Raw genomic sequence first — 23,315 nt, forward strand, 5'->3', positions numbered from 1 at the left:
TCACCTTAAGGTTACTTGACCCTGAGGCTACCCCAGGCTCCTGCGTAGTTTGGAGTGGCCTGAAGGTTGCTCTTAAAACCTCGTAAGATCATCTAGTCCAGTCCCCTGCACTCAAGGCAGGACTAAGTATTATCTAGACCATCCCTGAGAGGTGTTTATCTAAACTGCTCTTAAAAATCACCAATGATGGAGATTCCACAGCATCCCTGGGCAATGTGACTGATAACTCCTAAAGGCTATTCTTAATACAGTGGAAAGCCAAAGCATAGTGGTGCTCTGGCTCTGCCTAGTTTTCTCTGGCTATGTCCTCTTTGTGGAGGGGAATGAGAGAGAGCTATAACACTGGAGGATTTACAATATGCTGTGGGTTTTGGGCTGCTTTGTTCCACTGGCATGTGGTAGAGCAGTGGAAATTGGGCCAAGGATCTTGCCCTCTCCCTGTCGCACAGAAACGTTCATTACTCTTGGTTTTAGGACTGAGACTTTTGTTACTATTTCTGATATCATCCATTTGTATTTCTCTCTATAAGACTTGGATTGGGAATCGAAGACGAAAATATCGTTTAATGGGGATTGAAGTCCCACCCCCTAGAGGAGGCCCTGCTGATTTCTGTGACCATTCTGAATCTGGTGCTAAATCAGCACTTACTCCAGGAGAGGAAACTGCTACTGAAGTGGGAGATGATAATGATAGGAATGATGAAGTGTCAATCTGCTTATCTGAAGGAAGTTCACAAGGTATTTGAAACTGCAATTGCTACTGTTTTGTTAATTATATTTTGCAATTTGTGTGCTTTTCATCTCTCTCTAGTGTATACATTCAGAAGGGCTTGAAACAGTTGCTTTTCTTACCTATGAAATGAACAGCCTTCTGAAATGCAAACCAGTATTTTTAAAATTACAGTCATTTGGCATTGTCCTTGCCAAGGTGGCAGAGGCAAGTTTTTGAGCTATTATGTAGATTTATACAAACTGTAGCACCCATTCAGCACTCTGACCACTCTAACAATTTTTTTTCTAAAACACTAAAATAATTAGACCTGTCAGTTCCTCTTGATCAGTGGTTCTCAATTTATTTACCATTGTGGGCCGCATATGCAGCTCTCCGTGCATTATGTGGGCCACATCCACACTAATATATATACACACACACACCCTACCTGCAGATCTAAATAAAAAAATAAAATAAGGTTTAGTATTTGTTATATGACAGCAGTATGATTCAAACTGATATAGTACCTTTCATTTCAACACTGGCAAATGTTTACCAAGAGCATTTTAAATTAGCAAAATAAGTCAAAAATTAACTGTTAAAATGAATTAATTTACTGTAAGGGTGGCATGGTATGGTGTATTGCCACCTTCACTTCCTCGCTGCTCCTGCAAAGATGGCACCCCCCAAGCCAGGGACTTCCCCCTCGCCCCTCATGTGCCGAGCCACCCCCATCTAGGGACTGCCCCCCAGCCCCTCCCCACATTTTACCCCCAGCCAGGGAATGCCCCCCATCACTCAACCCACCTGGGACTGTACCCCCAGCATCCAGACCCCCTACCCCAACACTTGGGTGGCACACGTGCCTGCCCTGCAGAGACAGGGTGCCTTGTCCAGTGCTGACCCCCCTCCCCCCCAACACTGCCCTGCTCCAAGGGACTGTCCCCTCCTTCATCTAGTCCCCCTCAAGCACTGCCCCCCCAGCACTGAACCTTCCCGTCCAGGGACTGTGCCCTAATATCTAGCCCCCCATCCAGGGACTGCTCCCAGCCAGCAGTCCCCAATCTAGAGTCTGTCCCCCATGCACCAGCTGCACCCCCCTCCCCGCAACTGTACCCACCTGCATCCTCCTCCCTGCGCAGGCTGGTCTCCTACCTCGACAGTAGCTCAGCTGCCCAGCGGCCCTACCCACCTGCTACTGTGGCCCTACTGATGGGGAGCCTGCTCTAGCTGGGGTCAATGGACCTGCGATCTTGCAGAGTCTGGGGAGTGCTGAGCACCCAGTCCTCCTGCCGATGCGCCTGGGCCAAATCCTACAGAAGGGGGCTGACGCTTGGCCTAATCCTGCACTGCCCCATTTTGGAACTCCCCTCCTGCTGGCTCTGTGCCTGGGGTGGGTGCAGCCCCTGCTCTGCCCTAGTTATGGCCCTGAGAATGTCACGTGGGCCACAGCTGTGTGCTGATTGGGCCGCAAGCAGGTTGAGAATCACTGCTCTAGATCAACTCAAATACACAATCATGTTGTTTAACTAGAGTTACAACACAACCAGAACAGTCTAGTCCAAACAAACCTACAATAGTATTAAAGCCTCTTTAAATAGCCTGGTAACAATGCAGAGAATTAGGCAGCAGAGTCAGTAGCACTGGGCTATTTGGAGGGCACCTAAAGTGTGTGTGTGTGTGTGTGTGTGAGAGAGAGAGAGAGAGAATGAATTTGTTTTCCCACCCCCACAATTTCATGAGTTTGAGTGTTAAATGGGAATTAGATGATCAACTCATTTGCTCTGTCGCACAAAATAGAATGACCAAAACCAGTCTTCTGTGTCCATAAAATTAAAACTCTAGGCCCTAAAGGAGATGAACTGCCACCTTTGCACGTTTCACTGGCTTCAAAAGTTGAACTAATTGCTCCCAGTGCTTCTGATTAGAAGTGATCAATAAGGCCTGGGCTGGCTAAACTAAAAGGAAGTCTGTTTTAGTGCACACTGTTGGAGCTTTGTAGGCCACATAGGATCTTGTCAATTGGTTTGAATGGTATAGAGGAAAGCGTTAGGGACATTGAGAACTGTTGTGAACGAACTCGTGATGTCTTTGTTAAATTCAACTATAAATAGAATAAGATGATACAGAATTGGGTAGAACTGATTGAGATCCAGGGAAGATGCCAAAGTATGAGAATCCTTGACTTGCCTGAGGGAGAAGGAACTGGTCCAGTAGGATGTTTATTTTAAAGACAGAAAAGTGAATGTTATGCCATTTAAAATGAAGGATGACTCAATATTCATTGAGCTAGGGCTTTTGAAGCTGAACACAGAGCTGTAAGGGATCCAGGCAAGGAGAATATGACTATAATAAAGCTTATGGAGCTATGGACAAACACAGGATTTCTTTAGTAACAAAAATGAGAGATTTTTATTTTCAACATAAAGATTATTTTCCTACCAGCCACAACCCAGAAAGTAGTTCAAAATAGGTTTAGGAGGCAGTAAAGAGAACCTTTATTGGAAATTAAAATGGGTTAATTAAGAATAAGTAAACTACTTTATTAGACCCTGCCCAAGTCTGTGGAAAAGCTGTTGGACTAAATTGTAACTAAACCCCCTTTGATATAGTAGTGGACTTTGACTCTGATAATTCTTAAAACTTGAATCTATTTGTATGCCAAAATGATGATTTCAGTTTTATTGTTGGGTTGCAGACATTATGTCTTTTATTGGCACTGACTGTCACTTGACTTTAAGTCTCCAGTCTGCTAACCCCATAATAAAGACTTTCTGAGAGGAGAGAGAGAGAGGCTAATTATATCAATGAGGGCTTGAAAAAAGAGCTGACACTCCTGGAGAAGATAAGTAGTCCAGAATTACACGCAACAGCTGTTTTATCAGAGCTGTGTAATCACCCTTTTAACTTTTTCGGAAAATACAACTCTAGGTTCCAAAAGGACTTTCAGAGAGTTGAAAAGAAGTACTCCTGCGGGAATTCTGCACGAAAAAAATAAAAATTCTGCACACGATATTTTAATAATCTGCAAAATTCTGCATATTTAACACAATATAATCACAGCAGTTTCAATAATTTTTGGTCATTTTATTTCAGAATACCTGTCAGCAAGTATGTCTATAACAATACAGGCGACAAAAACAATTCAGGAAATGTTTTTTGACAAATAGATTCCTTATTAGGCATATTAATACATAACTCTGAGTAATAATTCATTTAAACTACAATGCAGAACCGTATTTCCTGCACCCCTCAGAAGCAGTGCAAAGGCTTGGGGGAGTCAGGGGTAACAGAGGAGCTGAGGGAGAGGGAAGTGTAATTGCTGGGAAGGAGCCTGGGTGTGAACTTGGGGTGCTTGAGTATGGGTGGGAAAAGTATGGAATAGATTTTTGAGGGGGGCAGGGAGGGTTTGTTAGGGACCTTCTCCCATGCAGACCCTGGCTGACCCCAGCCTCTCCCATTCAGTCAGGCACACCTGCCCCATCTCTGTGTCCCTTCACCCCCATGTGTCTTTGCACCTCCTGGCCAAATGTGTCCCTCCACCCCCACTCAGACACCCACTCCCCCCATCCTCATGTGGCACTGTACCCCCTCCTCCATCCCCATGTGGCCCTGCACCTTCCTCACCCCTGTGGCCCTGTGCTGTGAAGAAGGCACTACAGGCTCTTTCTCTTCCCTAGCTAGCCTTGAGTGGTGGCTCTGTTCCAATGCCACAGCACTCTCTGGTGGGAAAAAGACGAAACTGCAGCAACTTTCCAGCCGAAGTTATTTTCTGCTGAGGCTGCTCTGGTCTAGCGCCATAGCACCCTCTAGTGAGCAAAAGGTAGAACTTCAATAAATTTCCAACAGAAGCTATTTTCGGTCACACAAGAAAATATGCATGGCACATGAATTATGCGCACGTGCAGTGGTGCAAAATTCCCCCAGGGGTAAAAGAACTAACTAGGTAAGTGAAATAAGTGGAATGAGGCTGGTGAATGCTGCTAGTCTTTAAAAGTAGCTGATGAAAAAACAAAAATCAAAACCATAACTTGATGCAAAATTAAGGTTATATACTTTATCAAAATCAGAAAATGGAAAATGTTAAGGTTCACTTGTAACATTAACGGGCCCTTTTGTCTTTTGCGTTAGTTATATCCACATTAGGTGTAAATTGGTGCAGCTCTGAGGTCAGTGAGCTGTGCCAATTTACACTAGTTGAAGAACTGATTCTTCATATTGAACATTTGGATTCACTGGTCAAACTAAACAAATGGTGACTGTTGAGATTACAGGGCAAGTTACGCTTTAGATCCTTTTTCAGTCCCCCTCATGTGCACCCCTCTGGTGACAGCTTTTGCTTCCTTCACCCTTGTCTGGATGGAACCAGTTGGTCTACTACTCTTAGACTAGATCTCTGGGCTGCAGTCCAATTGTTTACCACCAGTGATAAATTGACAGACTTAACTGTTTTCAGCACCTGCAAGAACTTTCTCCAGAAGCCTGTGACAAACAGGTGATTGAAGTGACACAAAACAGCTTCATCAAAACAAAATATTAATGCTACATTGCAGCCAGAGAAGTGAGTTAAAACAACAAAAGTCTATGAGCAAATTAAATATCCATCTGGTAAAACTGAGATACATATCCTATGCGTATAAAATAATAAAGATGTCTCCCTTGTTTTCCACAATGACCCTGGGCAGTGCAGTAGGATTTTGTAGCTCTTATGATTCAGGGCCCCAGAGGAGCTATGAAGCTTCCTGAACTGAAGCGGCTGCCTTGCACAGATCCATAGTTACTGTGAATATATGTCTGCAATTAGAGCAGTATGAATTAACTGGGAATATAGGGATTGCCATACAGGTACAAACCAATGAGCCATCCAATCAGCTGTTCTGTTTATACCGAAATAATTCTGTATTGTAGACCAGGGTTTAGTGGTTCCAGTACACCAACATGGGGGTATATGCATGTATGTGAGTAAGATACACAGACAGGCAAACCCACACATATATGTACCCCATATCTTTTAGGCTGGAATTTTCAAAGGCTTAGGGAGTTTGACACCCAACTCCTGTGGAAATTCAGTGGGTGTTGGGTGCCAGACTCCCTTAAGCTCCTTTGAAAACCCAAGCCTGAAGCTATAAGCAGTGAGAAATTGGTGTATATTGTAGGAGAGTAACTGACGGGAATAATGTCTGTCTTCTCAGGCAGTGATTGGTATAAATGTGATTTTGAAATGTTTGTGTCAAACATTAATTATATGCAATTTTTTAAATTACAAATAAACTTTGGCTTAAAAGTCATAGAAGAAAAATCTTAAAGGAATTCCATAAAAAGGGCATAGGGTACTAAAGCTAACACTCCAAGGAAGATATAATAGCTCATTTATTTCTGCAGAAGAAACCAGTGAAGTTATTCAAAATGAAGAAATTGGTCACAAAGAAGAGGACCAAAATACATTATCTGCAGATAATGTGGTATGTACATTTTTTTCATATCTTACCAATTCGACTTTCTTAATTATTACTGTATAAATTGTCTTCCAAAGGCAGTACGTCTAAGTTACTGAAGATTTTTCATGTCCTGTTAAAAAGAACCCTGTTTTATAACTTTAATACTAAAAATAAGCAGTTATTGATAGAATTGTGCATATTCAATCAAAAAATTTAAAAAAATTTTCAATATAATATAATGAGTAGAAATCTTGTGTTTTAGGAGGCTACTTAGTGTAACTGCATTACAACATTCTAGTCTCTCTCATCTCCAAAGTCCTGAGTAATTCTTCTACTCTACTTAGCTCTGGAACACTCTCCCTTCAGTAGAGTTATGCTCTGTGTACAGGGACATGTGGAAGTACTGAAAGAATGTTTTGTCCTGCTTAGTTTTGGTGTACTAGCTAGGCCTGAAACAGTTTAAATTCAGGTTGATTGGTTAGGCCCTGATCCAGGAAGGAACTTCTGTGTGGTTGTAGGTGCCATATGGAGCTCCTCCTAGTACTGATACTTTATTTGATTATAGCTAGCCTGAGAGACCAGATGCCCCAGAGACCTCGGTACATGTCTCACTATAATGTGTTTCATAATTTTGTGTCTTGGAAAGCCCAGTGTACTGCATGACAGTATAGGGGCAAATTCACCATTGAGTAATTAGGTACAACTCCATTGACTACACTGAGGTAGCCTTACTTCTGCTGTTGATGAATTTGGTTCATATACTTTTACTATCAATTTATTTTTAATTCTGTCAAGTAATAAGATTTTTATCTGGGTGTTTTTACCTAATTCTATGAAAAATTGGGAGGTTTACACTTTTCAAACATATATCTAATTAAGAATGTAAAAGGCCAGTGTGTTAAACATAAATTCTGTGTTAATCATAAATTCTTTCAATCACAGTACAGTATTACTACCGTATTTCATGTTGAAAAATGTTTATTTTGACAGTATTTAGCACTTATGCGGTATTTTCTAATGTGTTATATTTTTGAGAAAAAACTCAGTGAGGTGAGAAGAATGATTCTGAAAGTGTGTTATGACAGAACAAAGTGTGTCACGTTTATGGGTTTTTACAATGCCCATGAGGTTGTTTTTATTTTTATTCATATCTAAATTAGATTTTGAGCAGATGGAATGAATATAAATCAGTTTGTGATAGGAGGCTGGCATTCTTGCCAATAAATCAAAGAGATAAACTGCAAACAGCTGAAATTACTGAATCTATATTTCTCGGCTTTTGGATGTGGTGGGATCAATGAGGAAGATAATGGTGTTAGGGCAGGCTTTTATTCTACTATTTCAATCAGTATTTAATCTCTGTGGGCTAAGGTATAATAAATTTAACCAATTTTATTGCTGTTTAATAGAACAGTGTTTGAATTAAATCATTTTCAAGGTTATAAAAATAAACACTGAGATAAAAAGGTGAAGGACATAAATCCACACCGTGTAGAGGTCAACCACAGGAATTTATTACGTACAGCACTGATGGAGTGTCACCTTATTAGGCTCAGAGACACTGTCAATCAATTGATTACAATGGAATATATGGATTTTCCATGGGCGGGGGAAAGTGACGGGGTAGGCAGTCCCACAACCTCGGATAGGTCTAGCAGCAAGACATGATAGCACAGTAGCCAATGGTCAAAGGTTACATCATTTCTCTGCCCATGGTCTCAAGTTAACAAATTAACATTTAATTAGTACTTTAATAAATGTATTACTATAAAATATGTATGTTGAATTCTGATTTGGGGTCCATAGGAATGAAGTAGCTCCTTTGATTGTCCAACAGATACATATCTAGGGGTAAAAGCAAAGAAACAGTGAAAGTATATGGCAATAAAGATTGTCTTTCAAGTTGTTCATTTGTGTTTTTAGGGCAGGCATTGGTCCCTGGGAAAGGAAGGTGGGAGGAGACCATATCTTATACTGACATGTTTGAACCTTTCATAAACTCACGGTTGGATGTGTGGAAAGAAAATTTCCCTACAGAAGAAACTAACTTCTTTGTTCTATTTGCAACTTTGAATAAGACAATTATTGCCCCCAACATCTGGTGTTTTGCTGACCAGGCATATCTTAGCAAAAGCAAGGCTATTTTTGGTTATTCTGCTTTCTCTTAGCTATTGCTAGGCCTCTGACCTCTTGACCAAACTCTGGACTTTGTGCCTGTACACAAATCCATATACTAGGTTATTACATCAGCAATGGATTTTAACCCTTCAAAAGGGCAGTAGGTTATAGAATTTAGGAAAAATATGTTAATTTTTATGGTAAAATTTAAATACCTTAGAATTAGTGATGTGTGAGATCTCCATAGTTAAGTCACAATTGAGTTTCTATCATAAACTGGATTTTAGCCTTCCTGCTCCTCCCCCAATCTGACAAACAAAGGAATATTCGCTTCAGGATTGATGGTTGGATCTCAGATAGTTATCGGGATCCATTTGGGGGAAAAAAAACTGAGTCAGCCCTGATGAACCAATAGAGGCTCTTCAGAAGGCTGAAGATCCTATGTATGTTCATCGGCTGGCAAGCAATACAAGTTTAACTAGAAATTCAAGAGTTTAGTTTTCTGAATGAAATACCTTTCACTTCTATTTCAGAAAATAGAAATTATAGATGATGAAGAAAGTGATATGATTAGTAATTCTGAAGTGGATCAGATGAGCTCTCTTTTGGATTATAAGGTAAGTGATTGAGATCTTGCAATGCTGAGAGAGACATTCCCTTTACACAGAAAGCTCAAACAGGTTTTTTGCAGGGAGGAATGTGGAAGGGTGGAATTCACCCCAACCACAGGAAGACCTCTGTTCTAGCAGTCAAACTGTGATAGTAGCTCCGTCATCTATTTGTGGGTTCTTAGCCATTGGATCTTTGTTTCTGCAAAATGAAAGGAACACAGAAAGAAGCAGCAGCATCAGTCCTTCATAGCAGCTAAATTACTATGATTCTAGCAGCTTATAGCTTCCACTGGGTATCTCACACCAAGGCAATTTATTTAGCATTTAAAACATACATCTTTTTCCTTTAATTTTTTAAGTGAAATCTGCATTTTGTTGACCTGAATTTGATGGGTTAGTTGTTATGGCTCGCCACTGATCGCATCTGACCAGAAGATTTATAGATTCTTATCCAATTCATACTACAGAGCTGAAGAATTCAGAGAGTTCTATATTGGGAGAGGATTCTCGGGGTGCTTGGCAAGAACATGCACTGAGGACAATACCAAATTGATAAAATCTTTATTGAAATTAACATAAAAATAAGAAATGCAATGAAACTTATAACTGCAAAACAGTAAAAGAATTCCAAAACTCCTGGTGGTACCATTTCTATTATAAGTACCTTAACATACTCACACCCTTCTTTGAGGACCTGGTAATAGGAGGTGAAGGACCAGCCTCACTCCTGGCATGCCCAATCACGTGATGGTGCTGGCTTTCCCAATGGTTAGGAATGTTGAGTATTTATACTATACTGCACAAGCTGAGCTGATAGCGTGATAGTAGATAGATAGAGCTTAGAACTTATAAGAGCTGAACTTAGCAGAACCGAACTCAACTACTAAGAACTCAGGCCCAACCTATTATACCCAAATCTTATTTCTGTACCCTAAGAAATTCTGTAGAAGGGTACCCTTCTCCTATAGGTTTGTGGATTATGACACTTACTTTTTCTAAATATATTAATAAGGATTATCTCATTCCAAAACTGGCAACCTAGGCTCTCTTGACGACCTCCCAAGTTGTGGTGTACCCTGCGGTTACCAACTGGTTGTAGAAGCCAGATAAACCTGTGATGTGATGTGGATAGTTCCTCCCTTTGGTTTCTCAAAGTTAAGGGACCATTTTTATCTGTGCCAAAGGTTGCCAGCGTTTATGCTGACATATTTATAACTGATCATACTTTTTGCTATATAGCAGATCTTACTGGATCTTACAGGCCAGTAGGCTTCTTGCATTTCAGCAAAACTTATTATTAGGAAACACATGCCTCAACACATTTTCCAAGGAATTAATACTGATAAAACATAAGAATAAAATGGATTAATTTCAGAAAAAGAAACATATTAATTGATACTGCTGGCCGGATTAGTAGGATATAATAGCTAGCAAAATAAACCTATGAGCTACAGTTTTCATCAAATACAAACATTCTTTGTGCCAGGAGTCTGTTCTTTTGGGTTTTATTTTAAATATATAGCCTAATACTGCCAGCATTGGGAGGCAACATAACAGCTAGAGTCCTCTAATAAAGCAGGGAGGTCCAAGAAAGCAATGGCTTTAATAACGTAGACCACAGTATAACAACATTGCTGCCCATTCTAGTTATAATATGACTATATAGAGTTGTCTTTGAAACAGTAACATGAAAAAAATGCTGGATACCCTGACATTCAGGATCTTCTGCCAAAATTGTAACGGTTACATGTTTGTTATAGCTCACGTAAGAGTTGCCATGGCTTCATTTTATACCTTGTGTTTTCTGTGTGAAACTGACAAATTTGTAACTTCCTTGTTTGTGAAATATACAGCTTTTATTAGAATGGAACCTGTTTCTAAAAGAATAAAATATTTTAAAAAGTAAAATAGACTATACCCTTAGGGGCACAAAAATGAATCCTCTGGGCAGTGTGTTCAGGGTAAGGGCAATGCAGGATGAATATGGATGGCGAATGACCTTTTCTTAATGTCACTTGTCACTGAATTGAATGGCTTGTTGTGACAGCATGCCCTACAGAATCTTGTTTGTTTTTTTATTAGGTTTTGACATAAACTATTAGTCTTCATGGTCACATGTTCTCTGCATAAATATGCATGCTAGCTTTTACTGGACCAAAGCCCAGAGTAAATTGCTGACTTGCAAGCTTTCATCAGCAACAAATCCCATGAAGCTGATTTTTCTACCAAAAGGGAATATTTTCTTTAAGCTACTATATTAAATGTATTGTTAGGACCAACTCTTCAGCAAGCCTGTAAAAGTCAGCTCACAATGTTTGTCAATTACATTAGGGCTTTCATAATGGCAAATGCATGTTTAACTGTCCATTTTGTTCATGGAAAATGTGTTTGTATACAAAAATAGCTACACCAACCAAGGTTGGGTCTGCTGAAAATTCATCCCGGATTGTTAGGCATAGATGGGAAATTGATTATCACTTAATCTTAACTGAAAGACAGGTTTTATTAATGTGAAATGATAGCCAGTCTGTAACAAATCTGTGTGCAAAACTTTCATGTCCAGAACATAGTATTAAGTCTCACAGGTTTTTAAAATAATACAATAAAATAAATTAATGCCTGTTCTGCAGAACTTTTTTGCACAATCTTTTGGCAAAGTTTTCAGATGCCTTTTAACTAGATTTGTAAATTTGCACATGCAATAATTTCTCACTACCAAAACCTGAAAGTTTCTGTAGGAATTGGTTTATATGCATCATTGCAGGCCCAAATAATCATGTGAACAGATATGTGGACCTAATTTTAAATGATTTTGAAATTTGGCTTTTTATATTGATTATGTAAAGGAAAAATAAAATCGTGCTAACACAATTTCCTTAATTTCTTGCTGTCAGAATAGTTGTACTTTATCATTTGTTCATCGTAAATTATGCATAGGAGGATTGTACAAAACGGCTACAAATTCTGGTGTCTGCAGCAAACTACAGTTCCACATCTTAAATCCGCAAACATGCACATTTATACATTCACAGATGATTTTTGAAATTAATTTACAGTTTGAGCCAAACAACTAGGATATGCCTTCAAAAATTATTAGATCAAAAAGAGCCACTTTGAGTTCTGATTTGCATTTTATCCATCCAATAAGAAAAACATAATCATGCCTGGTTGTTGAAATATATAGTGTATGCAAAAAGAAAAGGAGTACTTGTGGCACCTTAGAGACTAAACAATTTATTTGAGCATAAGCTTTCGTGAGCTACAGCTCACTTCATCGGATGCATACCGTGGAAAATACAGAAGATGTTTTTATACACACAGACCATGAAAAAATGGGTGTTTATCACTACAAAAGGTTTTCTCTCCCCCCATCCCACTCTCCTGCTGGTAATAGCTTATCTAAAGTGATCACTCTCCTTACAATGTGTATGATAATCAAGGTGGGCCATTTCCAGCACAAATCCAGGGTTTAACAAGAATGTCTGAGGAACGGGAGGGGAGGAATAAACAAGGGGAAATAGGTTACTTTTTATAATGAATCAACCATTCCCAGTCTCTATTGAAGCCTAAGTTAATTGTATCCAATTTGCAAATTAATTCTAATTCAGCAGTCTCTCGTTGGAGTCTGTTTTCGAAGTTTTTTTGTTGAAGGATAGTCACTTTGAGATCAGAAATCGAGTGACCAGAGAGATTGAAGTGTTCTCCGACTGGTTTATGAATGTTACAGTTCTTGACATCTGATTTGTGTCCATTTATTCTTTTACGTAGAGACTGTCCAGTTTGACCAATGTACATGGCAGAGGGGCATTTCTGGCACATGATGGCATATATCACATTGGTAGATGTGCAGGTGAACGAGCCTCTGATAGTGTGACTGATGTGATTAGGCCCTATGATGGTGTCCTCTGAATAGATATGTGGGCACAGTTGGCAACGGGCTTTGTTGCAAGGATAGGTTCCTGGGTTAGTGGTTCTGTTGTGTGGTATGTGGTTGCTAGTGAGTATTTGCTTCAGGTTGGGGGCCTGTCTGTAGGCAAGGACTGGCCTATCTCCCAAGATTTGTGAGAGTTTACCTACACCTCTTCAATTTAGGAAGGCTTACATTTTTTTTAGAGAAGAATGTGTAATGAATCCTTAACTGAAATGATGTTTTGCTATGTTTATTTTAGTGGCATGTTAACTCCAATGTTTGTTGAAAGAATTACTTTGTAACATCACTATTTATGGCACCAGCATTCAAGCTTCCTGGTGCTAATTATTAATTCTTTATTTCTAAGTGCTCTATGTTGTGAAGTTTTATACATATTTCTCCCGAAGCTTAATGAACAGTGTAACAGTGAAAGCACGTTGTGTGTATGCATGGATTATTATTAACTTTGCATTCAGAAATTCTTAGCTAGGGATGAATAAATGTAGGAAGAAAAAAACATGGTTGCAAAATAATTTGATGTTCTCAGTTCAGTTTCTAGCAGACATGAATCTATATGCCAAAAACTTCTACCAAAAGCTGACAATCCCTTGGGAGTCACAGCAAAAAGAAAACACTAAATTAGCATGGATACCAAATTACCCTCTCATCCCTAAAACTGAGTCTTCCAGAACAGAATTGAGGCACATGTGGTGAGGAAGGCTGAAGACTACATATGGGAGAAATCTTGCACTGGCTGTGATGTAGTTTCTGCATATTTATATCTGTTATCTTGTGGAAAACTGGTGTTCAGCGCCATCATTTGGACACCTTTTGCAGAGACACCATTTTCTTAATCTTGAAAATCTAAACAGAACACAGGTAGTTAATTACATATAATCTTCACATAACCTGGTCTTTGCAAAGGGATTAAATACCTAGGGAAAATTACATTTTTATATGCAAGAAATTAACTTAGAATATATACAGTGCAGTAAGTCTAGTAAGGCCTATGTGGGAATTAGCTGAAGTACTTACTGAACCTGAAGTTAAATCTGAACTTTTGATTTAAGAGATTTGTCATCTAGATATCAAACTTGTGCTTTGTAAATCGAATAATATGTGTTGTTCATTGTTTATAGAATGGCTGAGAAATGCCTGGCTGAAGCCTTCTTGTTCATCTACTGTGTTGGCACTGTCAATGCTTCCCCACACTCCCTTACCAGAATGCCACAAATCTGACATCAAGGGACCATCTTGAGAGAGAGAGACACTAGTACACTGCTGTTTTGCTTGCCCTGTCAATGAGGATGTTAGTTGTGGTGGTTTTTCTTTTCTATTTGGGTATTTATAGTGTGCATGTCACTGTAGTATTGGAGGTGCTGTGGATAGTGGAAACTGGGAATTTGAAACCACCAGCTCATTTCACATAGGCTATTTTAAGCAATCAGATGCTGACTTTCCAGCCACTATGTTCCTAGGCTGGATTTCAGTTATCCAGAGAATAGCTATTGGAGGCATAGAATCATAGAATATCAGGGTTGGAAGGGACCTCAGGAGGTCATCTAGTCCAACCCCCTGCTCAAAGCAGGACCAATCCCCAATTAAATCATCCCAGCCAGGGCTTTGACAAGCCTGACCTTAAAAACTTCTAAGGAAGGAGATTCTACCACCTCCCTAGGTAATGCATTCCAGTGTTTCACCACCCTCCTAGTGAAGAAGTTTTTCCTAATATCCAACCTAAACCTCCCCCACTGCAACTTGAGACCATTACTCCTTGTCCTGTCCTCTTCTACCACTGAGAATAGTCTAGAACCATCCTCTCTGGAACCACCTCTCAGGTAGTTGAAAGCAGCTATCAAATCCCCCCTCATTCTTCTCTTCTGCAGACTAAACAATCCCAGTTCCCTCAGCCTCTCCTCATAAGTCATGTGTTCCAGACCCCTAATCATTTTTGTTGCCCTTCGCTGGACTCTCTCCAATTTATCCACATCCTTCTTGTAGTGTGGGGCCCAAAACTGGACACAGTACTCCAGATGAGGCCTCACCAATGTCGAATAGAGGGGGACAATCACGTCCCTCGATCTGCTCGCTATGCCCCTACTTATACATCCCAAAATGGCATTGGCCTTCTTGGCAACAAGGGCACACTGCTGACTCATATCCAGCTTCTCGTCCACTGTCACCCCTAGGTCCTTTTCCGCAGAACTGCTGCCTAGCCATTCGGTCCCTAGTCTGTAGCTGTGCATTGGGTTCTTCCGTCCTAAGTGCAGGACCCTGCACTTATCCTTATTGAACCTCATCAGATTTCTTTCGGCCCAATCCTGAATCCAGAATTCTTTCAGAATCCAGAATTCTTTCGGACCAATTTGTCTAGGTCCCTCTGTATCCTATCCCTGCCCTCCAGCGTATCTACCACTCCTCCCAGTTTAGTATCATCCGCAAATTTGCTGAGAGTGCAATCCACACCATCCTCCAGATCATTTATGAAGATATTGAACAAAACTGGTCCCAGGACCGACCCCTGGGGCACTCCACTTGACACCGGCTGCCAACTAGACATGGAGCCATTGATCACTACCCGTTGAGCCCGACAATCTAGCCAACTTTCTACCCACCTTATAGTGCATTCATCCAGCCCCTACTTCTTTAACTTGCTGACAAGAATACTGTGGGAGACTGTGTCAAAAGCTTTGCTAAAGTCAAGAAACAATACATCCACTGCTTTCCCTTCATCCACAGAACCAGTAATCTCATCATAGAAGGCGATTAGATTTGTCAGGCATGACCTTCCCTTGGTGAATCCATGCTGACTGTTCCTGATCACTTTCCTCTCATGTAAGTGCTTCAGGATTGATTCTTTGAGGACCTGCTCCATGATTTTTCCAGGGACTGAGGTGAGGCTGACTGGCCTGTAGTTCCCAGGATCCTCCTTCTTCCCTTTTTTAAAGATTGGCACTACATTAGCCTTTTTCCAGTCATCCGGGACTTCCCCCGTTCGCCACGAGTTTTCAAAGATAATGGCCAATGGCTCTGCAATCACAGCCGCCAATTCCTTTAGCACTCTTGGATGCAACTCGTCCGGCCCCATGGACTTGTGCATGTCCAGCTTTTCTAAATAGTCCCTAACCACCTCTTTCTCTACAGAGGGTTGGCCATCTATTCCCCATGTTGTGATGCCCAGTGCAGCAGTCTGGGAGCTGACCTTGTTAGTGAAGACAGAGGCAAAAAAAGCATTGAGTACATTAGCTTTTTCCACATCCTCTGTCACTAGGTTGCCTCCCTCATTCAGTAAGGGGCCCGCACTTTCCTTGGCTTTCTTCTTGTTGCCAACATACCTGAAGAAACCCTTCTTGTTACTCTTGACATCTCTCGCTAGCTGCAGCTCCAGGTGCGATTTGGCCCTCCTGATTTCATTCCTACATGCCCGAGCAATATTTTTATACTCTTCCCTGGTCATATGTCCAACCTTCCACTTCTTGTAAGCTTCTTTTTTATGTTTAAGATCCGCTAGGATTTCACCGTTAAGCCAAGCTGGTCGCCTGCCATATTTACTATTCTTTCAACACATCGGGATGGTTTGTCCGTGTAACCTCAACAGGGATTCCTTGAAATACAGCCAGCTCTCCTGGACTCCTTTCCCCTTCATGTTAGTCCCCCAGGGGATCCTACCCATCCGTTCCCTGAGGGAGTCGAAGTCTGCTTTCCTGAAGTCCAGGGTCCGTATCCTACTGCTTACCTTTCTTCCCTGTGTCAGGATCCTAAACTCAACCAACCATGAACTCAACCATGGAAAGGGGAGTTAAATGTGTAAAGATTCATTCCTTTATCGGCATTGGTGGCAATAAATTGGCTGTGGAGTGGTTTGGCAGGTCCCCTCCAATGATGGGCTAGGTTATTGGTTAGGGATGACTACTCTTTGGCTTTTGGCTTTGGCTTTTGAATTAGGTGGGTTGGTGTCTCCTAATTAGTACAGGAGCAGATAAAGAAGAGGGTTTTCTTGGGTAGGAGTCAGGGTTGGTAGGGGAAAACAGTTTATAGACTCCCCTCTAATACTGTCTCTGTAAACAATGAGAGACGAAGTGGATGAAGTAATATCTGTGATTGGACTAATAAAAGGTATTACCTCACCCACACTGTCTCTCTAATATCCTGTGATCATATCTAAGATGATACTATCTGCAAACTATAGGCAGGCAAACAGTGGTGGAAAAGAGGCAGGCTTCAAGACCTCCACTCTGTGTAGCACCAGCTTGATCCCAGCTCTTCTCCTTGTACTCTATTGGAGCAGCTGGTGGATTGGTGCCAGGAGCAGCAATAGTGCATCCAACTTGTGGCTCAGTAGCTGTCTGAATGAGCAGTGTCTGGCTCAGTCCCAACCTCAGAAAGTTAAGCAGACAAGCGTTAGTATTTTGGGTGAGCCTTTGAAAAAATTATCTTCCCATTCTCCAAACAAAACAGTTTACTGTGAATGCATCACTATTTACATGGCTGGCTTTTGGATTTTGAGGAAGGTTATTGAGGTGATCCTTTGGTGTACAAACTTAGCTGACTCCACATAACACGTGTTTTTCTGTGTGCCATGGAATTAAGGAATTTTAGGGATTTTTCCCTCAATTCTTCCCATTTCAAGCTTCCTGCGGCAGTAGAGGAGCCTAGCTGCTGTCTGTGTCTCACAGTTGGTTTACATTTTCAAGACTAACTTTGCGAGGGAGAGAGGTAGAAACTTCCTTTAAGGTGATAGAAGAGATTCTCCTCTCTGGGGCCAAAAGACAGTGCTTATTAAAAGTGCTCTAGAGGTGTACAGTAATTCCCCTGAAATGCTTTGTCTGTAGTGTGATTGCTATTATGCATGGAGTTAATATGCAAAATGACTCCGCTTTCTTGAGGTCTTCATGCCTTGAACATCATTGATTGTATATGTCAAATAAATAAATTGAGTTTATATAGGATCAGAAGAAATGGTTTGGCCTATGCATTTACTGGGCATTATAAGCCTAGTATGACATCACTCACAGCCAGTTAGAATGCCCCAATTGTGTTAATTTCTAAAGCCTTATAAAACATGCCTTGTTCTGTCTTAATGCCTAATTATCAAACCAAAGTAATAAAATCAGACAGTGAGGAATTTTTCCATGATGATACTTTCACAGGAAATCTTTATTCTCTAGAATTATTTGGTTTTACCCTATTTTACTTTTATCATAACAATAAGAAACTCATTATTATTCCTTTTTATTTGAATATAGGTACATTTAATATCATAATTTTATCCAATACTAATTATTATTTGGAGAATTATATCTATTTTTTCCCCTCAGAATGAAGAAGTTAGGTTCATTGAAAATGAACTGGAGAATCACAAACAGAAATATTTTGAACTACAGACATTCACTAGGAGCTTGATACTTGCTATTAAATCAGATGATAAAGAACAGCAGCAGGTAAGTCTAAGAAGTAGGCAGAAACTATGTCAGACATTTTTTCTTTTGTCATTTTTGTACTTACTTATATTATGGTAGTGTTTACAGGCCCCAACTTAGATTGGGGCCCTATGGTGATCAACACTGTATGGACACATAGGGTATGTCTACACTGCAATTAAATACTCGTGGGACTCTGTGAGGGGTGGGTGCCGCAGCCTGGGCTCTAATCTGAGCCCAAATGTCTACACTGCAATTTTACAGCCTCACATCCCAAGCCAGTTGACACGAGCCAGCCTCAGATGTTTAATTGCAGTGTAGACATCCCCACAGTAAGACTGTTCCTGCCCCTGACATTCTGCAGTCTAGACAGACAATACAGGCAAAGGATAAGAGAGCGAAAGTATTATCTTCATTTTCCAGAGAGGGAACTGAGGCCCAGACCAAAAAGCGACTTGCCCAAGGTTACATAAGAAGTCTGTGGCAGAACTGGGAATTAAAACCAGATCTCCTCAATTTCTGCCAGTGTCTTAACTACGCTCTTTAGTCTTAGTTTGCTCTGAGGGATCAGTATTTTTGTACCATGTCAAGTGGCTTTCGGAAGGCCAGATCTTCAGCTGATGTAGTGTAGTCTCCAGGGATGTCAGTGTAGACGTATACCTGCTGAGGATCTGGTATTCTGTGGTAACGCATAATGTGATACCAATAAGATAGTAGAGTTTCTTCTAGTCATTCATAAAAACATTACCATTTTCCTCCTCAGTTTGTTAGGTGGAACTGTGGCCCCAATCTAGCAAAACATTTTAATATATTACTTCACTTTAAGCACATGCTTTGGTACATTGTTGGATCAGGGTTTATGTGCACAGGCTGAATACTGATTCAGGGGTGTGTGTAGGTTTGTTCAGCTTTCCAGTCACAAACTGTAAGTTGTGGGGATCATCCACAAACAGTAAATGAATACTGCTGTACAAAAAATATCAAATCTCCAATATCTCTTTTTGTTACATAGCTTTTGATGTTAAAAAATAGTGCAACATTTTGAAGCTAAATTTATACATTCTAATAATTTCTTTTAAAGTAATAATGCTCCTTGTTTATTACAGTATTTAATTTAAGGAATGAGCACAGCTGACAATGTACAATAAAGCTTAATTTGGAGTCTTGGAGGTGTCACAAACCATGAAACTGAAACATCAATTACAGCAAACTACTAATGATGTTGTACATATGGCCCAGTCCCATGTCCCTTACTCACATGATGTAGGATCAGATCCGTAGAGATGGTCTTATATATTCCTTTTTTTATATAGTTATTATAATATAGTAATTCATTGTCATACTTGAAAAATTTAAATCTTGAGGTAATTGTGCATTAAAATAATCACATTTTTCAAATGAATTTTTAACATACTATAATACTAGAAATAACATTGGACATCAATCTGCTTTTGAAGTCAGTGCAATTCAGTACAGTTCCTTTCAGATCTGGAACTATCAAGGCCCCAAGAAAATACCTGTCTGTGCAAATCTTTAGACTGTAAACCCTCCAAGGCAGGGATTGTCTCATCTGTGTTTGTATAGACCCCAGCACAATGGGGCCCCAATCCCAACTGGTGCTATCTTAATATAAATATTGACAATAAAAATAAGTACTCCAAATTTAAACAGTAAGTCCAGACATTTATCTTATATAAGCCAACTGTCAGTATTTCTTAAAAAATTATAGTTTCTGCTTCTGACACACCTATAAATCAATAGTACAGAGCCAAGCTATTCATTTGTTACATCATATAAACCACAGAACAGGGTCTAATTTCATGAAAACATTCTGGGAATCCTTCACTATATGTAGTTTCTTTCTTTCTTCTTTGTGAGCAAAGGGTATGGTTTGTAGCATTTATTGTAACTGAAACAATTAGCAAGTCTGCATATGTATTGTAAAATATAATCATCCTAAAAATGTCTTTGTTCAGAAAAAAAATGTAGTGGCTAAACTTCTTTAGTTTGTCCTTGAATGTATTCACTCTAAGGTACAAAGAAAATCTAAAATAAATATATGCCATACAAACTAGAAAAGTGTTACTGTTAATGGAAGAACTACAATATAGAATATATCACTGTGATGAACAGACATTGTAGGAGTAGAAAGGAGTCACTGACCAGTATATTAAGGCATTTTTCTTGTGTCCCAAGAAGAAAAGATTAAATTATGAATTTCCCTCTTCAACTACTGATGGTGGGAGGTTCACCTTTGGATAGCCTCCTATGTATGCATCTCAGGATACAGTAGTTTCTATTTTGAAATATGGTAAACATCACTTATTATGTTTTCATTTTATAGCTGAGATATCACTGTTTTCCTCTGTGCTTGCCAGCAGTAAGCTTGTTATCTGGCAATAGTACAGTGGTTACATCATTTTTGGACAGCATTCTGTTTCTCCTTTAGTGTTGGAAATTTCACCATTTTCAGTGAAAAAATCATAAAAAGTGATCCTTTACTGTACAAAGTACTTAATGAGTTAACATGAAACTTGAAAAACATGTCCAAATACTAATTTTAAAAAAAGTTGTTTTTTTTTAAACATAGGCACTGCTGTCAGATTTACCTCCTGAATTAGAAGAGATGGATTTCAATCATGTATCTCCAGAGCCTGATGATACCTCATTCAGCTTGTCGTCTTTATCAGAGAAAAATGCCTCAGACAGTTTGTGATCTTTGGAGAAAAATAATATATATATATATGTATACACACACAATCTTAGACTGCCTAACAGGTGTGCATTTCAAGATAACTGCATTTTGTTACCTGATATCATTCAGTCAACAAAAACCTGGGTTAACTAGGCAGACCTTGTTGAAGGTTGAATGTGATGTGATATGACTGCAACTTGTGGTGACAAGGAATATGGAACTTTGTTTTTGGCAAGTGATAAAGCTACATGGAAAAAGTTTTAGTTTTTAGCATCACAGCCTTGATTAAGGTCATTTATAATTTTCCAGAATAATTCTTGCTTTGTAGCAAAATCTATTCTGAGCAGGGATCCAAGAATGGAAAATAAATTGCAGTTACACAGCCAGGTAACATTTCAGCGTTGCTTGTCATGTAATATTCACCAGTCCTGTTTGTGATCATTGCCTTTTCCCTTGCCCCTTCTAACTCAGGTAGGTGGACTGAAAATTGGGAATCCAGATGGAAAAATGAGCTTGTTATGGGCAAATGGGCAGAGTTGTTCTTGGACCCCTGAAAAAATCTGAATTAAAAGATTAAACTAAGGTGCATATTGGTATATAAGTGCAACTTGTTGAGTCTCCCATTATCTCATAAAAATGTCTGAAAAACACTTGGAAGACGAAGTGAATAAATTTAATTGGCTTCAATAAATTACTAATGTACAGAAGCAGACCTAAATGTTGTAAACCATTAGGCTTTTACTGGAAACTCTTGATTGCTGGAGAAGGCAACTGTTTCTGGTATTCTTACTATAGTGATGGGATTAGATAATGTTACACCAATATTTAGAGTTCTACAGTCATAGTGATGTTTTTATTTCACTTCACTTTATAAAACCTGAACAGTAAAGGCTCTGGTTCATGAAGATTCAAGAATCAGCTACATGGATTTTCTACAAACTATACTCTATTTCATTGCAACAGTGCTGTCAGCCAAGGACAGTTTTCATCCCGTCTCCCTCCGAAGCTGTTTTAGTGTTGGAATCTGGGCCCCACAAATTTCCTCAGCGTGATTCATTGACTAATTAGCCCAATTTAATACATTGTGTCATTCCGCCAGCAGACTCCAGGTGCTGACAAAGAATACATTTAGCTGAAGTTTCTAAACTGTGTGCCTGATAGCTTTAGCCACTCTCTGCTAACTTATCCTTTCTCAGCGCTCATTCATACTAAATCTCACATCTCATTTGAATAAATACATTCACCCTGACACATTCAAATAAGTTCAGTATGGTAAACAGTACTGCGGCATACAGCTAGAACTTGGTAATTTCTAGTCTGAATCTTTACAAACTGGCCTCACTAAAACCTTAGGTCACACCAGCTTGAGAGCTAGATTCTTTCACCCTCACGCTGAATGGTACCTTATTCTGTAGTAGTCCCACTGAAATTAATGAGACTATTTACTGTATAATGGGAGTAAGGGTTGAACAATCTGGTCTTTCTAAATGAAAACAGTCTTAAATGTCCAAAAAGGAAAATCAATGCAGAGCTTGCACCCTCTGTCCATCTTCTCTCTTAAACTGAATTCCTGTTCCTAGGTGTTCAACAAACTGCCGTCAGAACTTTTTCTGAGGGACAAATGTATTCTATCATAAATATGGTGTTAATGTATTAACTTCCTTCCAGCCCTAAATCTGACAGTCATTTCAACCCAGTACTGTGAGAAACAATCACTGTACTGTATTTAAATATATTATACATTTAATTTACATTACTATACACCCTAAGACAATAGGTGTGATTTATGATAGGTTTTCTGCTCTGGGTTATTAACTGTACTTTCTCTAGATAGGAAGATCCAGCAACTGACAATAAACCCTCATGTTTTCAGGAAGCTTTACTGAAAAAATTTAAAATGTGGTGTCTGGCCCTCATGCTCCAAAACTTGGACCTTAATTCCCTGTTACTTCTCCTTGACATGTTATGACAAAAGGCAGCATCTTCTTAAAGCTAATTCTTAATTTTGTGGTCTATGAATCTTTTTGCAATTTCACCTTTTACACTAGGTTTCAGAGTAGCAGCCATGTTAGTCTGTATCCACAAAAAGAAAAGGAGTACTTGTGGCACCTTAGAGACTAACAAATTTATTTGAGCATAAGCTTTCGTGAGCTACAGCTCACTTCATCGAATGCATGCAGTGGAAAACACTGCATGCATCCGATACAGTGAGCTATAGCTCACGAAAGCTTATGCTCAAATAAATTTGTTAGTCTCTAAGGTGCCACAAGTACTCCTTATCTTTTACACTAGTAGCCAAGTAGAATTTTATCACTGCCATTAGTAATTTTTTATTGTTCTGACCTGCTTTTTTCTTGACACAACATCAGACTAAATCAGCAAGTTCAAATTGGATGAACTGTGCCAAAAAC

The 23,315-nt window shown here is 39.6% G+C and overlaps 1 protein-coding gene across 3 annotated transcripts in view; it reads left to right on the forward strand.

The window, feature by feature from the left end:
- The window catches only part of HDX (highly divergent homeobox), an 84,193-nt gene extending 61,179 nt beyond the window's left edge, over nucleotides 1-23,014 (forward strand). For all 3 annotated transcript variants that reach the window (XM_084640108.1, XM_084640110.1, XM_084640109.1), the window contains 5 exons: nucleotides 531-738; nucleotides 6,095-6,174; nucleotides 8,802-8,885; nucleotides 18,108-18,230; nucleotides 20,800-23,014. In XM_084640108.1, the coding sequence (XP_084496234.1) occupies nucleotides 531-738; nucleotides 6,095-6,174; nucleotides 8,802-8,885; nucleotides 18,108-18,230; nucleotides 20,800-20,925 (621 nt within the window). In that variant the 3' untranslated portion in view covers nucleotides 20,926-23,014. The remainder of the gene's footprint in view (nucleotides 1-530; nucleotides 739-6,094; nucleotides 6,175-8,801; nucleotides 8,886-18,107; nucleotides 18,231-20,799) is intronic.
- The last annotated feature ends 301 nt before the right edge of the window (nucleotides 23,015-23,315 follow it).

The sequence above is a fragment of the Lepidochelys olivacea genome, assembly GCF_965140295.1.
Source record: "Lepidochelys olivacea isolate rLepOli2 genome assembly, chromosome: 9".
NCBI lineage: Eukaryota > Metazoa > Chordata > Testudines > Cheloniidae > Lepidochelys > Lepidochelys olivacea.